The sequence below is a fragment of the Mya arenaria genome, chromosome 6 (assembly GCF_026914265.1).
Source record: "Mya arenaria isolate MELC-2E11 chromosome 6, ASM2691426v1".
NCBI lineage: Eukaryota > Metazoa > Mollusca > Bivalvia > Myida > Myidae > Mya > Mya arenaria.
Window position 1 is genome coordinate 36,929,663 of NC_069127.1, and position 18,534 is coordinate 36,948,196.

Genomic DNA, 18,534 nt, shown 5'->3' on the forward strand with positions numbered 1-18,534 from the left:
GTTGATAACTCTTATATTGTACAAGATATGCCCCGGACAAAACTTTAAGCATGAAAATTAACAAAGGGCAATAACTCTAAACATATAGATGCAAGAGTTACGGTTTTTATGCACTGCACTTGTCCTCAATTAGATCTATCTACATATGAAATTGCAAGTTGATACCACTAATAGTTTAGGAGATATACCCAGGACAAGCGAAAATGGGACGCGGACGCCGCTGACAAAAGTAACCCCTATATGTCGTCTTTTCAGGCGACACTAAAATGGTGGTGGTTTTATTAAAACCATACTTTCAGATGACTGAAAGGTGGATACATCACCAATAAAGCAAAGAAAGTAATGTACATTTATTTTATATATTTATTATAGAAAACTATTCCATGGATGTCAGTAAAAATAATTGATTGAATACTACTGCTTTATGCATTTGCATCTGCATTTGGTAGTTTGCATAAGTATCAAGATCATACAAGAAATATCAGAGTTCATGATGGTTAAATATTACTCTTTCATGTTTTCATTAAATCGGTATATTTAACAGCATAACAAATTATTTTGGCACCAATGATGGATAAACAAGAACTCTTTTTAAACTTAATACCTAATTAACAATTAAGGCCCCTGATAAAATATACTTGAAATTCAGAATTTAACAACCAATGCATCGGAATGCAGATTTTAATATACACCTCAAAATAATTAAATTAAATTAAAAGGCTATAATTAAAGTATGTAATAGCGAATAACAATGGTAAACACATGAGATCAAAAGGTGAGGTCACTACTGAAATTTAATTGTTAACTACAGATATCATGTAGTTCATATAATAAATTGTTTTCTTTGTAATAATTAAATTGATGAAATTATAGCCCTTTAATTTTGTGGTCCTTAAATTCTTTTGAGGAGTATAATTAAGTCCTATCAGAGGCCTTTAATAAATAATATCACACAAACAATTGACCAGTCACAGTTGTCAATGAAAAAATGAGTTGACCACGATGAGTTAACCAATAACAGTATTATAATTTATCAATAAATAAAAGCACATTGTTGCATTGCCCAATGGATTAGCAGAAAATCAGAATCAGAATCTGACACATATGGAAGTATGAGATTACATCTATTTGAGATCTTGTCCTGATTGTGATTGAGGCTTGCAAAATACTGCTCATAAAATTCTAACACATTACATGAAATGTCTTGGTGTTTCAGCAGCTGGAAAGGATCCAAGATTTCACCTGATTTATCACAATTGGGGACTAGTCTTTTGGTTCTGTGATTGAATACTGCTGGTAATTATTGCTGCTCAATTGAACACAACACTCTGATGTGGTCACTGCTTTATCACTCAAAACACAAACTCCATTTCTCTTCATGAACAACACTCCTCTAATCTTATAAAGCAAGGTAGTCCAGTCTGGCTTGCAAAAACCAATTCACTATTCATGACAGCATGTCCACAAATCTGACAAAGTTTTTCTATACGCATCAACCAGTATATTGTTGTCATGATATTTAACTGAATTGAGCAAGTTATCTAGGTAATGAAGACTGTGACCATGTACCCTACAGTCCTCTGTGATTTGAGCATAACAGAGAGGACACTTGGAAAACTTTTTAAGCCTAAGTTAACCCATGTACACTCGGACCCTGCCTGTAATTTTAGCTTTACAACAAGGGCACTGGGAAAACTTCTCAGCACAAACTTCACACGCAACCAGGTGACCACATGGCAGGAAGAGGATTTTGAGTTCCTTCTCGTCGCAGGAGTGACACTTTGTTCTTCCCCGCAATCTCTTGTTTTCCTCAAGAAGAGCTAAAAAAAAAAGGTAAAGAGGATCAATACGGCATATGTTAATTATAGGTTTTTGACATATTGAACGTGTACCAGAATTCATGGCAATTGTTTCAAGTTTCTTTAGTTAACATTTAAATTAAAGCATGACATCGAGCACATGCTGCAAACAACATCAACACAAAGCTTTAATAATATAATATTACATCTTCTTTTCTCTCAAAACTATTGAACAACACTTATTGTTTTTCAAAGGTATGGAGACACTAAATCTAACATAATTATGAAAACTTTTAAATTTAGCCATGCACAAATAGTTTTACAAAAGAGAGACATAATGTATAAAAATAAGCATTTTTATTTAATTTTCAATTCTGTTAAATCTCCCAAAACATTGTGCAAGTATCTACCTAATATATTTTTGTTTTAAAAATTTAAAGATTGTTTCAGATGGTATTGTTGTTATTTGATAAACATGTTTTTATGGGTAATCATATGATTATATAAATATTGCTATTAAACGAAAACAGCCTATTTGACTCTAATATACCTTCGGGGCTCAGAGGTGTGTCCCACTCATCCAGGATCGCTTGAAGGTCTTCTGCTCTCAGATTATGGAGGGACTGAGCTGAACAGACAAATGGAAATGACATATGTTATTCTAAGCATTCTTAGGCTCATGTCTAAAAAACAACTTATAATGCTGCAATTTTCCCAAACCAGGTATTTGTAGAATCAGAAACATCGGCAAATGTAAATTTTGCAAATGCAATCCCAATTTGTGTCTACTCTAAATTGCTATATACATGTACCAAGTTTCAGCGCTAGATGATGAATCTGAAATACATTGATGGTGCTGATCCCAAAAAGGAACAAATATATACCTCAATTGGTTGACAAAGTTGTAAATATTTTTGCTAGTGGATCTGCTCAGTAACAAGGTTGAATGGACTAGTACTCTAAAGAAATTAAGGCAAGGACTGCTTTGATGGGAAAACACAATTGAATGTTCTCAGTGCATCATCCTTTGTAAAAACATTACTGAACAATAAACAAGTCAGTATCGCTGGAAGCGATGGATGCCACCCAAATGCCAATTTTCTATGAGAAGGCAAAAATTGTAATACAATGTGCTTGTAGAAGGTGAATAGATGATATGGGCAGTTTGGAATATCATCAGGTAAAGGGAGAAAACTATTAATTTTTTTATGTAGGTCAGGATTATGGTTGCTATGCACTGCACTTCCACTCAATGCTAACTATCTATATTTCAAGTTTTATTTCAATCCGTTTAGTACGTTCCATGATATGGCCCGGGCAAGCACAGATTATGAAAAAAAAGTTGAAGGGATATTTCTAAATAAATATGCATCATCGAATTATGTCTCTTGTGCACTGCACTTCCTCTTATTGGGATCTATCCCTTAAGTCTGGACAAGGGTTTTATGGACAGACAGACGGACAGACTGACAGAAGGACGAAACGGCAACTTTATGCTCTCCCTTCAAAACTTATTAATAACAAGAGATGTTTGTCAAACATTATGCCCCCCTGAGCCCCATGTTGTCAGGACTATTTGGACAATTAAATGAAATATGCATGGACTGAAATAACAGCTGATTTATCATTGACATTGGATGCCTTTGAGGCAGTTTTAAGATTATGACCATTCAAATTGTGAGGATAGTAGGTACAGTTTTTAATCATGTGCAGATGATGACTGATATTTGCAGATAAAAATGTATGCTCTTAGCAGCAGGGAATAAGTAAATATGACAAAATGTAATGATGAAAATGAGTTATGAACATGACCATGGACTATATTTCCTCAAAATCCAAAGGGGTCATGAACTGGTCACCCCCAACCTAAATGTCAAGTTTGAGGGCCATGGGTGCAGGCATTGTAAAGTTATCACACAGACAAGCTTTTTGCATTCAAGGTCACTGTGACTTTGACCCCTTAAATCAAAAGGGGTCATCTACAGGTCAGGCCCAACCCCCAAAACGAGTTTGAGGGCCATGGGTGCAGGCATTGTCGAGTTATCACTCAAACAACATTTTCGCATTCAAGGTCACTGTAACATTGGCCTTTGACCAGTTGACTCCGAAAATTTATAGGGGTCATCTACTGGTCAGGCCCAGCCCCTTTGTCAAGTTTGATGATCATAGGTCCAGGCTTTGTTGAGATATCACTGTGAGAAGCTTAGTTAAATTTTTCGTGTTAAAGGTCACTGTGACCTTTGACCTGATGACACCCAAAAACAATAGGGGTCATCTACTGGTCAGGCCCAACCTTCATGTCAAGTTTGATGACCATAGGTCAAGGAATTGTTGTGTTTGCGTTCAAGGTCACTGTGACCTTGACCTTTGACCAGATGACCTCTAAAATCAAAAGGCGTCATCTACAGGTCAGGCCCAACCCCTAAAACATGTTTGAGGGCCATGGGTGCAGGTATTGTCGAGTTATCACTCTAACAACATTTTCGCATTCAAGGTCACTGTGAAAATGACCTTTGACTTGATGACTTCTTAAATCGATAGGGGTCATCTACTGGTCAGGCCCTACGTTCATGTCAAGTTTAATGATCATACATCTAGGAATTGTTGAGTTATCACTCTGACAAGCTTTGGTCTACCGACGGACAAACCGACCGACCGACCGACCGACTGACATGTGCAAAGCAATATCCCCCTCTTCTTTGAAGGGGGGCATAATAATAGAAATGTGCATACTGGTTATAATTGATGTAATGTGGGAGTCATTATAATAATTAAAAGGTTTTAGTAATATCGCTCGTATTCAATTATCAGATCAGATGAAAGATTGGAACTAGGAAAAGATTTCATTACATGTATTGACAACACAGTTCATATTTATACCTATTCGCAAATACTCCAGGACCGCCTTATGGACATCACCCCAGGCATATCCTAGACCATGTACATCCGCCAGAATGTTTTGGTAATGGCCTAAAATGAATAAAACACATGAAAGAAATATTTTTTTAAATTTTTTACAACTATTTCAAGAGCTATCATAAGACAGCGCGCTCGACTACACTGCTTTGACTTAGAAGTGAATACAATAATTATGTAATATGTGCTTGCCAAAAGCAATAAAAAATCAAATTAAAAAGTAAACAAGATTTGCGATTTGACAAAACCAGGTTTTTAATAATGATTGGCAGAAGAGATTCAGTTTCATCTGCTTTTTCCTATTTTTTTGTAGCAGTGACCTTGATCCTAGGGGCCCCAAACACAATCCCATGGAAGTCCTCCATAAACTCTTCATACATATCGAGCAGGGCTTTCATTAAGAATTTGAAACTGGAAGTATGAACTTCCTGTCAATCAAGTTTTTCACTGAAATGTGGAAGTTTTAGTCACCAGAATACAATACCTTTTTCAACTATTTTTCAACAAGTATATTAACAAGAGGGCCATGATGGCCCTGTATTGCTCACCTGTAGCTTTGCTAAATAATGTGAACATTCTGACCTATTATCATAAAGATCCAATGAAAAGTATGGCCCCTAGAGGCCACTCTTTTATTTGTCCCACTGACCTAGTTTTTTACCCCACATGACCCTATCAGTAGGCAATGCTTCAAACCAAATATTTAAGACCTAGTCCTTGTGGCTTCAGACAAGAAAAAGAGAAGTTTTTTCCTATATAAGCCTATGTAAAACTTGTGACACCCAGGGTGAGGCCTCTTTTCACCACAGGTGCACAAATTGAACAATCTTGGTAGCGGGCCACTAGGTTATGCCACATATAAAATGCCAATGTCTTGTTGGTTTAGACAAGAAGTTTTTTGTTCTATATAAGCCTATGCAAAACTTGTGACTCCCCCCAGGATAGGGCCTCTTCTCCCCAGGGGCATAAATTGAACAATCTTGGTAGAGGACCACTTGGTTATGATACATACCAAATATTGAATGCGTAGGCCTTGCATTTTCAGACAAGAAGATTTTTAAACACTTTCCTTATAGTTGCATTGAGATTAGGCTAAAATTGTGACCTCTATTGTGTTCACAAGGTTTTTGTACTAATTGACCTAGTGACCTAGTTATTGACCGTGAATGACCCAATATCAAACTTGACCTACATTTTATAGCGATGATCATTCTGACCAAGTTGCATTGAGATTAGGCTAAAATTGTGACCTCTATTGTGTTCACAAGGTTTTTCTACTAATTGACCTAGTGACCTAGTTATTGACCGCGGATGACCCAATATCGAACTTGACCTAAATTTTATAGAGATGATCATTCTGACCAAGTTGCATTGAGATTAGGCTAAAATTGTGACCTCGTTGTGTTCACAAGGTATTTCTACTAATTGACCTACTGACCTAGTTTTTGACCCCAGATGACCCAATATCGATCTTGACCTAGATTTCATAGAGATGATCAGTCTGACCAAGTTTCATAAAGATTAGGTCAAAATTGTGACCTCTGTTGTGTTCACAAGGTTTTTCTAATAATTGACCTAGTGACCTAGTTATTGACTGCGGATGACCCAATATCGAACTTGACCTAGATTTTATAGAGATGATTATTCTGACCAACTTGCATTGAGATTAGGCTAAAATTGTGACATCTATTGTGTTCACAAGGTTTTTGTACTAATTGACCTAGTGACCTAGTTGTTGACCGCGGATGACCCAATATGGAACTTGACCTAGCTTATGTTAAGATGATCATTCTGACCAAGTTTCATTAAGATAAGGCTAAAATTGTGACCTCTATTTTGTTCACAAGGTTTTTCTAATAATTGACCTAGTGACCTAGTTATTGACTGCGTATGACCCAATATCGAACTTGACCCAGATTTTATAGAGATGATCATTCTGACCAAGTTGCATTAAGATTTGCCTAATATTGTGACCTCTATTGTGTTCACAAGGTTTTTGTACTAATTGACCTAGTGACCTAGTTATTGACCGCGGATGACCCAATATCGAACTTGACCTAGATTTTATAGAGATGATCATTCTGACCAAGTTGCATTGAGATTAGGCTAAAATTGTGACCTCTATTGTGTTCACAAGGTTTTTGTACTAATTGACCTAGTGACCTAGTTATTGACCGTGAATGACCCAATATCAAACTTGACCTACATTTTACAGCGATGATCATTCTGACCAATTTGCATTGAGATTAGGCTAAAATTGTGACCTCTATTGTGTTCACAAGGTTTTTGTACTAATTGACCTAGTGACCTAGTTATTGACCGCGGATGACCCAATATCGAACTTGACCTAGATTTTATAGAGATTATCATTCTGACCAAGTTATATTGAGATTAGGCTAAAATTGTGACCTTTAATGTGTTCACAAGGTATTTCTACTAATTGACCTACTGACCTAGTTTTTGACCCCAGATGACCCAATATCGAACTTGACCTAGATTTCATAGAGATGATCAGTCTGACCAAGTTTCATAAAGATTAGGTCAAAATTGTGACCTCTGTTGTGTTCACAAGGTTTTTCTTATAATTGACCTAGTGACCTAGTTATTGACCGCGGATGACCCAATATCGAACTTGACCTAGATTTTATAGAGATGATTATTCTGACCAACTTGCATTGAGATTAGGCTAAAATTGTGACCTCTATTGTGTTCACAAGGTTTTTGTACTAATTGACCTAGTGACCTAGTTGTTGACCGCGGATGACCCAATATCGAACTTGACCTACATTTTATAGAGATGATCATTCTGACCAAGTTGCATTGAGATTAGGCTAAAATTGTGACCTCTATTGTGTTCACAAGGTTTTTCTACTAATTGACCTAGTGACCTAGTTTTTGACCTGGGTTGACCCAATATGGAACTTGACCTAGCTTATGTTAAGATGATCATTCTGACCAAGTTTCATTAAGATAAGGCTAAAATTGTGACCTCTATTTTGTTCACAAGGTTTTTCTAATAATTGACATAGTGACCTAGTTATTGACTGCGTATGACCCAATATCGAACTTGACCCAGATTTTATAGAGATGATCATTCTGACCAAGTTGCATTAAGATTAGCCTAAAATTGTGACCTCTATTGTGTTCACAAGGTTTTTGTACTAATTGACCTAGTGACCTAGTTATTGACCGCGGATGACCCAATATCGAACTTGACCTAGATTTTATAGAGATGATCATTCTGACCAAGTTGCATTGAGATTAGGCTAAAATTGTGACCTCTATTGTGTTCACAAGGTTTTTGTACTAATTGACCTAGTGACCTAGTTATTGACCGCGGATGACCCAATATCGAACTTGACCTAGATTTTATAGAGATGATCATTCTGACCAAGTTGCATTGAGATTAGGCTAAAATTGTGACCTCTATTGTGTTCACAAGGTTTTTGTACTAATTGACCTAGTGACCTAGTTATTGACCGTGAATGACCCAATATCAAACTTGACCTACATTTTACAGCGATGATCATTCTGACCAATTTGCATTGAGATTAGGCTAAAATTGTGACCTCTATTGTGTTCACAAGGTTTTTCTACTAACTGACCTAGTGACCTAGTTATTGACCGCGGATGACCCAATATCGAACTTGACCTAGATTTTATAGAGATTATCATTCTGACCAAGTTATATTGAGATTAGGCTAAAATTGTGACCTCTAATGTGTTCACAAGGTATTTCTACTAATTGACCTACTGACCTAGTTTTTGACCCCAGATGACCCAATATCGAACTTGACCTAGATTTCATAGAGATGATCAGTCTGACCAAGTTTCATAAAGATTAGGTCAAAATTGTGACCTCTGTTGTGTTCACAAGGTTTTTCTTATAATTGACCTAGTGACCTAGTTATTGACCGCGGATGACCCAATATCGAACTTGACCTAGATTTTATAGAGATGATTATTCTGACCAACTTGCATTGAGATTAGGCTAAAATTGTGACCTCTATTGTGTTCACAAGGTTTTTGTACTAATTGACCTAGTGACCTAGTTGTTGACCGCGGATGACCCAATATCGAACTTGACCTACATTTTATAGAGATGATCATTCTGACCAAGTTGCATTGAGATTAGGCTAAAATTGTGACCTCTATTGTGTTCACAAGGTTTTTCTACTAATTGACCTAGTGACCTAGTTTTTGACCTGGGTTGACCCAATATGGAACTTGACCTAGCTTATGTTAAGATGATCATTCTGACCAAGTTTCATTAAGATAAGGCTAAAATTGTGACCTCTATTTTGTTCACAAGGTTTTTCTAATAATTGACCTAGTGACCTAGTTATTGACTGCGTATGACCCAATATCGAACTTGACCCAGATTTTATAGAGATGATCATTCTGACCAAGTTGCATTAAGATTAGCCTAAAATTGTGACCTCTATTGTGTTCACAAGGTTTTTGTACTAATTGACCTAGTGACCTAGTTATTGACCGCGGATGACCCAATATCGAACTTGACCTAGATTTTATAGAGATGATCATTCTGACCAAGTTGCATTGAGATTAGGCTAAAATTGTGACCTCTATTGTGTTCACAAGGTTTTTGTACTAATTGACCTAGTGACCAAGTTATTGACCATGAATGACCCAATATCAAACTTGACCTACATTTTACAGCGATGATCATTCTGACCAATTTGCATTGAGATTAGGCTAAAATTGTGACCTCTATTGTGTTCACAAGGTTTTTCTACTAATTGACCTAGTGACCTAGTTATTGACCGCGGATGACCCAATATCGAACTTGACCTAGATTTTATAGAGATGATCATTCTGACCAAGTTGCATTGAGATTAGGCTAAAATTGTGACCTCTAATGTGTTCACAAGGTATTTCTACTAATTGACCTACTGACCTAGTTTTTGACCCCAGATGACCCAATATCGAACTTGACCTAGATTTCATAGAGATGATCAGTCTGACCAAGTTTCATAAAGATTAGGTCAAAATTGTGACCTCTGTTGTGTTCACAAGGTTTTTCTAATAATTGACCTAGTGACCTAGTTATTGACTGCGGATGACCCAATATCGAACTTGACCTAGATTTTATAGAGATGATTATTCTGACCAACTTGCATTGAGATTAGGCTAAAATTGTGACCTCTATTGTGTTCACAAGGTTTTTGTACTAATTGACCTAGTGACCTAGTTGTTGACCGCGGATGACCCAATATCGAACTTGACCTACATTTTATAGAGATGATCATTCTTACCAAGTTGCATTGAGATTAGGCTAAAATTGTGACCTCTATTGTGTTCACAAGGTTTTTCTACTAATTGACCTAGTGACCTAATTATTGACCGCGGATGACCCAATATCGAACTTGACCTAGATTTTATAGAGATGACCATTCTGACCAAGTTGCATTGAGATTAGGCTAAAATTGTGACCTCTATTGTGTTCACAAGGTTTTTCTACTAATTGACCTAGTGACCTAGTTATTGACCCCAGATGACCCAATATCGAACTTGACCTAGATTTTATAGAGATGATCAGTCTGACCAAGTTTCATAAAGATTAGGTCAAAATTGTGACCTCTATTGTGTTCACAAGCAATTGTGAACGGACGGACGGACGGACGGACGACGGACGAAGAGTGATCACAAAAGCTCACCTTGTCACTACGTGACAGGTGAGCTAAAAATCAAATAATTTGCAACTTTAACTTTCCAAATTGACAGACTTATATTATAATAATTACTTTTTATTTAAAAACAGTTAAACTAATTGAAATTGTGATCATAAAAGTAACATTGACAAAAGGTTTTGATATTTTGAACTTCCAAGCTTTCAATTATAGAAGTTTTCTTCAACATTACGGAAGTTTTTGTACTTCCAAAGAATCAATTTTGGAAGTTTTAACCCATTTTAAGGGAGTAATATACTTCCAAACTTCCTTTAAAAGAAGCCCTGTTTCAAGTTAGGTCACAGTATGTCAACCATAACTAAAGTTATTCAGTACCAATCAGTAAGCTATTTTTAGTAACAGTGACCTTGACCCTAGGGGGCCAAAAGGCAATCCAATGAAAGCTCTCCATAAACTTGTCCTATATACCAAGTTTGTAACACTTTGTCAACCTTAAGTTATTCAGTACTAACAATATTTCTACTTATAGCAACAGTGACCTTGACCTAGACCATAACTCTCAGGGCCCAAAACACAATCTCAGGAAAGGTCTCTATAAACTCTTCCTATATACAAAGTTTGGTCACAATATGTCAACCCTTACTTAAGTTATTCAATACCAACCATTTTTCTATTAATAGTAACTTTGACCTTGAGCTTGATCCTAGGGGTCTCAAACGCATTCCCATGAAAGGACTCCATAAACTCTTCCTATGTACCAAGTTTGGTCACTATATGTCAAACCTTACTAAAATTATTCGATACATAAGGTGACTTTGACGCTGCCCTCCCATCAGCCCGCCCGAACAAGGACGCAAGTCATTCTAATAACTTTTTTTTCCTTTATGAAAACCTGGTTAAGAATATAAAAATGTGCCTGTCAATAGAAATAAAAACAAACAAAAAATAAGTCAAGGGCCATAATTTGTATTAAGGTTAAAATGGAGTTATGTGACCTTATTGTAAGATAGTCGTTTAATTGTGTGAAGAATTTAGTCAATTGAATGAAGGTTTTTTTTATTAAAATCCCAAAATACCCCAAAACTTTAACCTGCCCTAAAACTTTAACCTAAGTCAATCAGGGGCCATAACTTGTACTAAGGAAACTATATGGAGTTATGTAACCTCATTGTGTGATGGTCCTGAACATCTGTGTGATGTATTAAGTGAAATGAATTAAGTTATAAGTAAAAATCCCAACTTGCACTAAAACTTTAACCAGCTGCGGACGCCGGGGCGAGTAGTAAAGCCCTTCTAATTCTTCGAATGGTCAAGCTAAAAATGGTAGGGTCGGGGCCTATTTCATAGGAAGAGTAGTGTTACCCGAACCAAATGTTTTTTTTAGGCCTAACAAAGATCCTCTAGAGTTATATTTTTATGTTTAAATTTATAATCAAATCAAAGATGTTACATGTTGTTGTACTGGTACTTACCTCTACTGGTCCTGAGACTGTGCATGTTATTTGTGTTTGATGCACCTGAAATAATGGCATATATAAGTCAAAAACATATGGCATATATATCTTCATGTCCCTGTGATCAATATATTGTTTTGATGTACTAGTAGTCAAACAACAACCTTTTGATGGCCACTTAATGTGTCAAATAAACAATAATTTCAAAATGTTCAATATTAAAGGTAATTAATGTGTTTTATGTTGATACCATTTAAATACAGCTCAACAGAAGAGAATAAGTTTATATACTGTTAAATCCCCTTGGCTCGAACTCACTTGACTCCAATTCCTCGTTGACTTGAACATGATAAAAAGAGGTGATTTCTGAAGACATTTAATACAACTTGGTTCAAATTTTCTGAGGCTCAACGTATTTTCGCCAGTCCATTGTAGTTCGAGCAAACGAGTTTGGACCGTAATTTAAATAACTTTGGTACAGTGAAAATACGTTAAGACATTACCATAGTTGGCTGATACAGCATCACCACCGACAGCACCTTCTGCATCTAGTTCAACATCTTCATTATGCCTGTCTGCAAGTCCTGGGTGGATGTACACATCATTCTCAGTTGCATCAGTGGCTTGCATAGGTACATGTAGCTCTGCTCCTGTTGCAACATAAGATTATGACCATTCAAAGTGTGAAAATAGTAGGTACAGTTTTTAATCATGTTTGGATGATGACTGATTTTTGCAGATAAACAAATATCCTCATAGCAGCAGGGAATAAGTAAATATGACGTCAATTTCAATGACCAATATGATTTGTGACCTTGACCTTTCACTCTTTGACCTTAAAATCCAAGGAGGTCATCTACTGGTCACCCCCAACCTAAATGTCAAGTTTGAGGGAAATGGGTGCAGGCATTGTCGAGTTATTACACAGACAAGCTTTTCACTGTGACCATTACCTTTGACCTGATTACCGGTACCCCTAAAATCAATCAATTACTACTCAGGCCCAGCCTCCATGTCAAGTTTGATGACCATAGGTCCAGGCAATGTTGAGTTATCACTTGGACATGCTATGACAACCTTTGTATGTAAAAGGTAACCTTATTGTGTGATGGTCCTGAACAATTGTGTGAAGTCGGTAGGGTCAGGTAACCCGAACCAAATGGCTTTTTCAGGCCCAGCAAAGATCCTCTAACCTGATATATATATATATATATGTATGTTTTGATTTATACTCAAATGAAAGCTGTTACATGTTGAAGTACTTACTTCCACTGGTCCTTTGACCTTGCATGTTATTTGGGTTTAACTCCACTGATATACCTTAAACAAATGCATGTGTAAGCCAAAAAACATGGCATGCATGTGCATATCTTCATGTCCCTGTGATCAATATATTGTTATGATGTAGTCAAACAACAACCCTTAGATTGCCCCTTATAAATGTGTCAAATAAATAATAATTTCAAAATTTTCAATATTAAAGACAACTCAAAAGAATAATTGTGTACCGGTATACAGTCAACAAACCCTGTTGGCTTGAACTCACTTGACTCGAATTCCTCGTTGGCTTGAACATGATGAAAAGAGACGAATTCTTTATACTGAAGGTAAACATTAAAACTTGGCTCCAATTTTCTGAGACTCAATTTATTTTCGCCGGTCCCTGGGAGTTAGAGCCAACAAGGTTTGACTGTAATTTCAATAACTTTAGTGCAGTGAAAATACAGTAAGACAAATACCATCACCACCGACAGCGCCTTCTGCATCTAGTTCAACATCTTCATTATGCTGATTTTGCCTGTCTGCAAGTCCTGGGTGGATGTACACATCATTCTCAGTTGCATCAGTGGCTTGTACAGGTACATGTAGCTCTGCTTCTGATGCAACATTGTCTGGGTTATCAGTGTGAGATTCTTGGGTAAGAGCACTTTCGGTGTCAGTTAAACCCTGAGTAACTGGGTACACAAAGGCACAAGAGGAGTCATAAATTGTGGAGTTAGGAATTCGCCAATAAAACAGATCTCCAAGTGATGTTGTCTTTTCCTTGAATAAATCTTGGAGGTCATCCTTCCTGGGACTACAGCCTTGGCCACGGGAACTGCCAGATTTGCAAAGAAAATTTGACGGAAGAACATGCAATGATAAAGTTTTTCCCAAGGATAAAGAATCAATGTTATTTTCTTCATCCCATTTAATTGTTGAAACATTTTGTGTCAACACTCTTTTAATTACATTCACCTGGTTTTCTGATACTCTGGTGTCAATGTTCAATTTTTCTGGCTCTATGTGTTGTAATTTAGATGCAATATTAACAACTGTCCATATAAAACATACATTTGATATCAGGAAAACTATTTGTAATATGCGCAAAAGTGCAGAACTGTTTTTTCCATTCTTGGCAGGAAGTTGGGTTTTTTTATACATTGCTGCACCTTAGTTGACCTTGGTTGCGGTAGATCTAAAATAGAAGAACAAAATGAAAACTACACAGAATTTTCAACATGAAATTATGAATTAATAATGTGTCCTGAAAACATCAAGACTATTTCTAATCACAAGCACCATTGTAAATGTATCCTTCAAGTTTTAGTAAATTTGACAATATCTTTGCATGCACAGTTTAGCCTCAAATAAAAATCTAGGTTTAGGGCGAACCAGGCGACATGAGGCTACGCAGGTATAAAAAAATCAGATTTTCCATCTGTGTTGAAAAGAATTAAAAACATAAAGTATTAATTATTTTATACACAATATACAGAAATGTTGAGGGACATGTACGCATTCGCGACTTGCATTGCTGTTTCAACAGGACTTAAAACGAAGACAAATATGTCCCTTCCCTACCTAGCATTTATGAGACAGTTGTCCTGAACCTTAATGTTTTAAGGCCTTACCACCTCTTATATTTCTTTTTTTAAGTCTTACGTGTGAAAGATTTACTTTTAATGCCCATGACCTTGACAAAATATTTTTTAATATCTTAAAATGAAAAATTAAATGATCTTAATTTTATGGCCTTTATTTGTTTCCTTCTATCAAGATCACTACCCAGATTATTAAAAATGGTGGCATCTATGTTGTTTTAAACACATATTCTACATAAGATTTACTTTTTAGGATCTATGTAAAACTGTATCACCACTAATGGTAAGGAAGGATCAGAGATTGCTGAAAAAAGACTGTTGGGGACATTGTGGCTGCTCGGCAATCAGAAATCGTACAGGAGTGTCGATAATGTGTCCATGACAGATTTGGTTTTAGAGAAGGTATTGAATATTCAGAATTAACCTTAACCTACTGACAGAGCGAAGCCAGACCCAACACAGACCACCCTGGACTAACATCACAGAACACCCTGGATCAAGAGATATCTTGATGCGGGAGGGTCCTGACTGAAATTGAGTAAATGGTCCCACCATGGTTGCAAAACATCAAACAAGCCCGGATCCAACATTGCATCACAACCAATGAATATGGATCAAAAGGGTGCCTACACAGATTACTCCGGTACCACCAAAGCAGCGCAGGAATGACTCGGACCAACACAGTGTTACAACCCTAGACCAGTCTGGATCAGTTGACTTGGAGTCAACACAAGCCCGGGGTGATCAGTGTCTAACATGACATGCCTGATCAACACAGATTAACCTAGTACCACCAGGGAGGCGCCACAGACCATCATGGAATGAATGGACTAAGATGGTGTCAACACGGATGACATCCCAGACTGTCCCGGTATCAACTGCACTGAGGTGATCCGTGTCCAACATGACATGCCTGATCACAAAGGATCAACACAATTAACCCAGTACCACCACGGTGGCGCCACAGCCATCACGGAATGACTGGACTAAGACAGTGTCAACACGGATGACATCCCAGACTGTCCTGGTCAAAACAGACTGCACTGAGGTGATCAGTGTCCAACACGACATGCCGGATCACTCAGAATCAACCGTGTGCCACTTCAGACCTTCCGGGAGCAAACAGTCACTACACAGACCGTCTATGACTACCCTCAGATGACCAAGGCAGTTTGAAACTGTTTAAAATTGATGGTGGTATTCTAGACCATCCAGAAACATCCCGCTCGCACTGGGATCTGATCTCGGTTTGGCCAATTTCATTCTGGGACAGTCCAAAGGGACCCATAAACAGGGGCTTTACATGATATGAACACTGGATGGCCAGGGTCTGTTCAGAATGCCTATGTGTTCATAAACAGTTAAATTGCAGAGAATATACATTTAAATATAATTATCATGTTTTTGATCTTGATGAAGTTTTTTACCACACTAGTGTAAAAATGTTCAGGACTTAAGTTATCTATCTAAATTTTTAATATCGGTTATGAATGAGGCCACTCAATTCTCCGAGATAATATACACATCAGGATTTAGTTGCAGGGTAGCCATAGTAATGTGTGTTAAGGGAACTTTTTTGACATTTTTTAGAGAGAATTTTTAACGGAGATAATTTCAAAAAGTTTGCCGCATAGATTTTCTGCCGAGAACTGTTCGCTACTTTTTGCTGGGATGGTGGACATCAGAAGTATGCCATAGTAAAAAAAACGTCAAAAGACTCCTTGACGGCCATTTAGGTGGACTAGCTATTCCCTGGACCTGGGGGGCCCGTGGTTACAACTGACTGGTGCATAAATGGCCTGGGGAAGAACCTGCACTTCTATACTCATGTAGCTGTTAAAAGATCTGTATGTACTAACAGAGTTAATTTCGCTATCCACTAATTTCACGCAAATTTTGGAATACTTCAAATTTCAGACTAATATTAGGTATACCGGAACAACGGGTTTTCGACCGCCTAAGGATTATTTACATTATAATCATAAATAAGTGATTATAAAAAAAAATGTTTGTGTGTACCATTTAAAGCAATCATTCATCTTTCAAAAAACAAAAAAATAAAATCTGTTTCGATCGTCTGTTGTTTACATTTTGAATCCAAAATTGCGGCTGTCACATGTTGTATTTGACCTAGATACAACATGCTTTCGACCATGACCTTTAATTATACTTCTCAACAAAAGTTTGTGCACAATATTTTTTATTTTAATTTGTATAACTTGTTTAAACTGTTTAATGTATTTTATTTTTAAAAAATATTTACATATTTGCCATACAGTCACTTTTTAGCTACTTATCACCACAAGAGAGGCAAAGGAATGCATCACCCCTTCTAATGGCTTTAACATGGGTACAAAAGGATAAATTCACCCATCATGAACCCTGTTATCACTGGTCCAACTCTGAATGAGCCTCATATGACCTGCCTAGGCTGCAATATGTAATTTTATGGTAACTGAGCGCCCAAATGCAATTCAATATAGTTACCTGTAGATAAATTTCATTAATTTTAGAATAAGCAACATACCATATTTTGATGCACTTTAAATGTTGTGCACTATACTAAGAAAACAATAGGGCATAGGTTTTAGGCTGTGGTAGATATGTAAGATCTGGCAAACAAAAACAAAGCGATTTTAAAGAAGTATTTTACATGTGAAATCATTTTAAACGAAGGGTCTAATTTGGCATTAATCAAAAATGACAAATTGGTGTTGTTTCAAGTATAACTTAAGTTTTTTTAACACTACCATTCCCATTCTTTTTCAATTGAATTTTCTGACCATTCTACTATTATGGTCAACAATTGGAGCTTATTTTTACCGGAAGTGACGCAAAATAGAAGTGCTTTACCCATTTTCAGGAGGCAGTTGTGGTCGAAAATAGGTTGTTCCGGGATATTTCACGCAAATTAGTCCAAATAAATCCATGTATATATCGTTATGTTTTGACAGAATGAAATGAAAAAAAAGCCGTCAAACTCATAATTATAAGTTGGATATTTATTTTTTTGTGTACGGAACTAATATAAAATAACATTATCTGGTAATATTTCTTGTTTTTATGATATTTTATAGACGCTATATGCTTTAACCCGGAATCCTGATCGGAACAACTACCCACTTTTGATACTAAACAATTTGTATGTGAAGGATTTGCCATATCAAAAATCTAAAAAAAATCCGTCAACGTACAATTATTTGGACTAAGTGGCGCCCTATTGGAAAACTTTAAAATTCCACACTAAAATATGTATTATCCGGCTGTGACACCATCAAATAAACACGTGTGCCTAACATACACCATAAATCTAACACGATACCTGCAAGCTGAAAGTCCAACGAAATCCAACTAGGCCGTGCTAACGATTTACAATTTTTGTTTATAAACAAAATGTGACATTTCCGCAACCGCAACCGGAACCTCCGTAATGACATACGCATGCGCGAGTAGACGGTTGGGTATAAAATACTGGCCGGACCGGAACAAAATGTTAGTCCGCCCGGTTAGCTCAGTCGGTAGAGCGTTGGACTGTTAATCGGACAACCAGGGTTCGATTCCCGGGCGGACCAGGTCACTTCTGTTGTGATTGGTTATGAAATACTTTCTAAGACCATTCGCACTGTACCACTGCCCCTGGTATGTACAGAAGTTGTCAGTTCCTTGCAGAAGTGAAGGCATCTAGTACTGGTTCACCGCCCAGGATAGGTGTGCGGTGGTTGAACTGTCACTCTGGGACCCTTCAATGTGCTCACGCCGGGACCCGGAATATAAACTACAAACACCACTACCAAATATGGACCAACTGAAATCTCCGAACTGTTACGGAAATCGTTCGGAAGTTTACCTA

General features: G+C 37.0%; 1 protein-coding gene across 3 annotated transcripts; it reads right to left on the bottom strand.

The window, feature by feature from the left end:
* Positions 1-351: 351 nt before the first annotated feature.
* LOC128238218 (baculoviral IAP repeat-containing protein 8-like) lies at positions 352-18,132 on the bottom strand. Of its 3 annotated transcripts, none has more exons than XM_052953892.1 (7): positions 18,007-18,132; positions 13,566-14,278; positions 12,324-12,470; positions 11,839-11,883; positions 4,680-4,769; positions 2,350-2,427; positions 352-1,820 (listed from the first exon to the last, which is right to left on the bottom strand). In XM_052953892.1, exons 2-7 carry the CDS (start codon positions 14,242-14,244, stop codon positions 1,633-1,635), a joined length of 1,227 nt encoding a protein of 408 aa, XP_052809852.1. In that variant the 5' UTR covers positions 14,245-14,278; positions 18,007-18,132; the 3' UTR covers positions 352-1,632. The 3 variants fall into 3 exon arrangements, with proteins under 3 accessions (XP_052809852.1, XP_052809851.1, XP_052809854.1); XM_052953891.1 differs by having other exon boundaries at positions 13,560-14,278; XM_052953894.1 differs by lacking the exons at positions 13,566-14,278; positions 18,007-18,132 and adding an exon at positions 13,087-13,367.
* Positions 18,133-18,534: the final 402 nt, after the last annotated feature.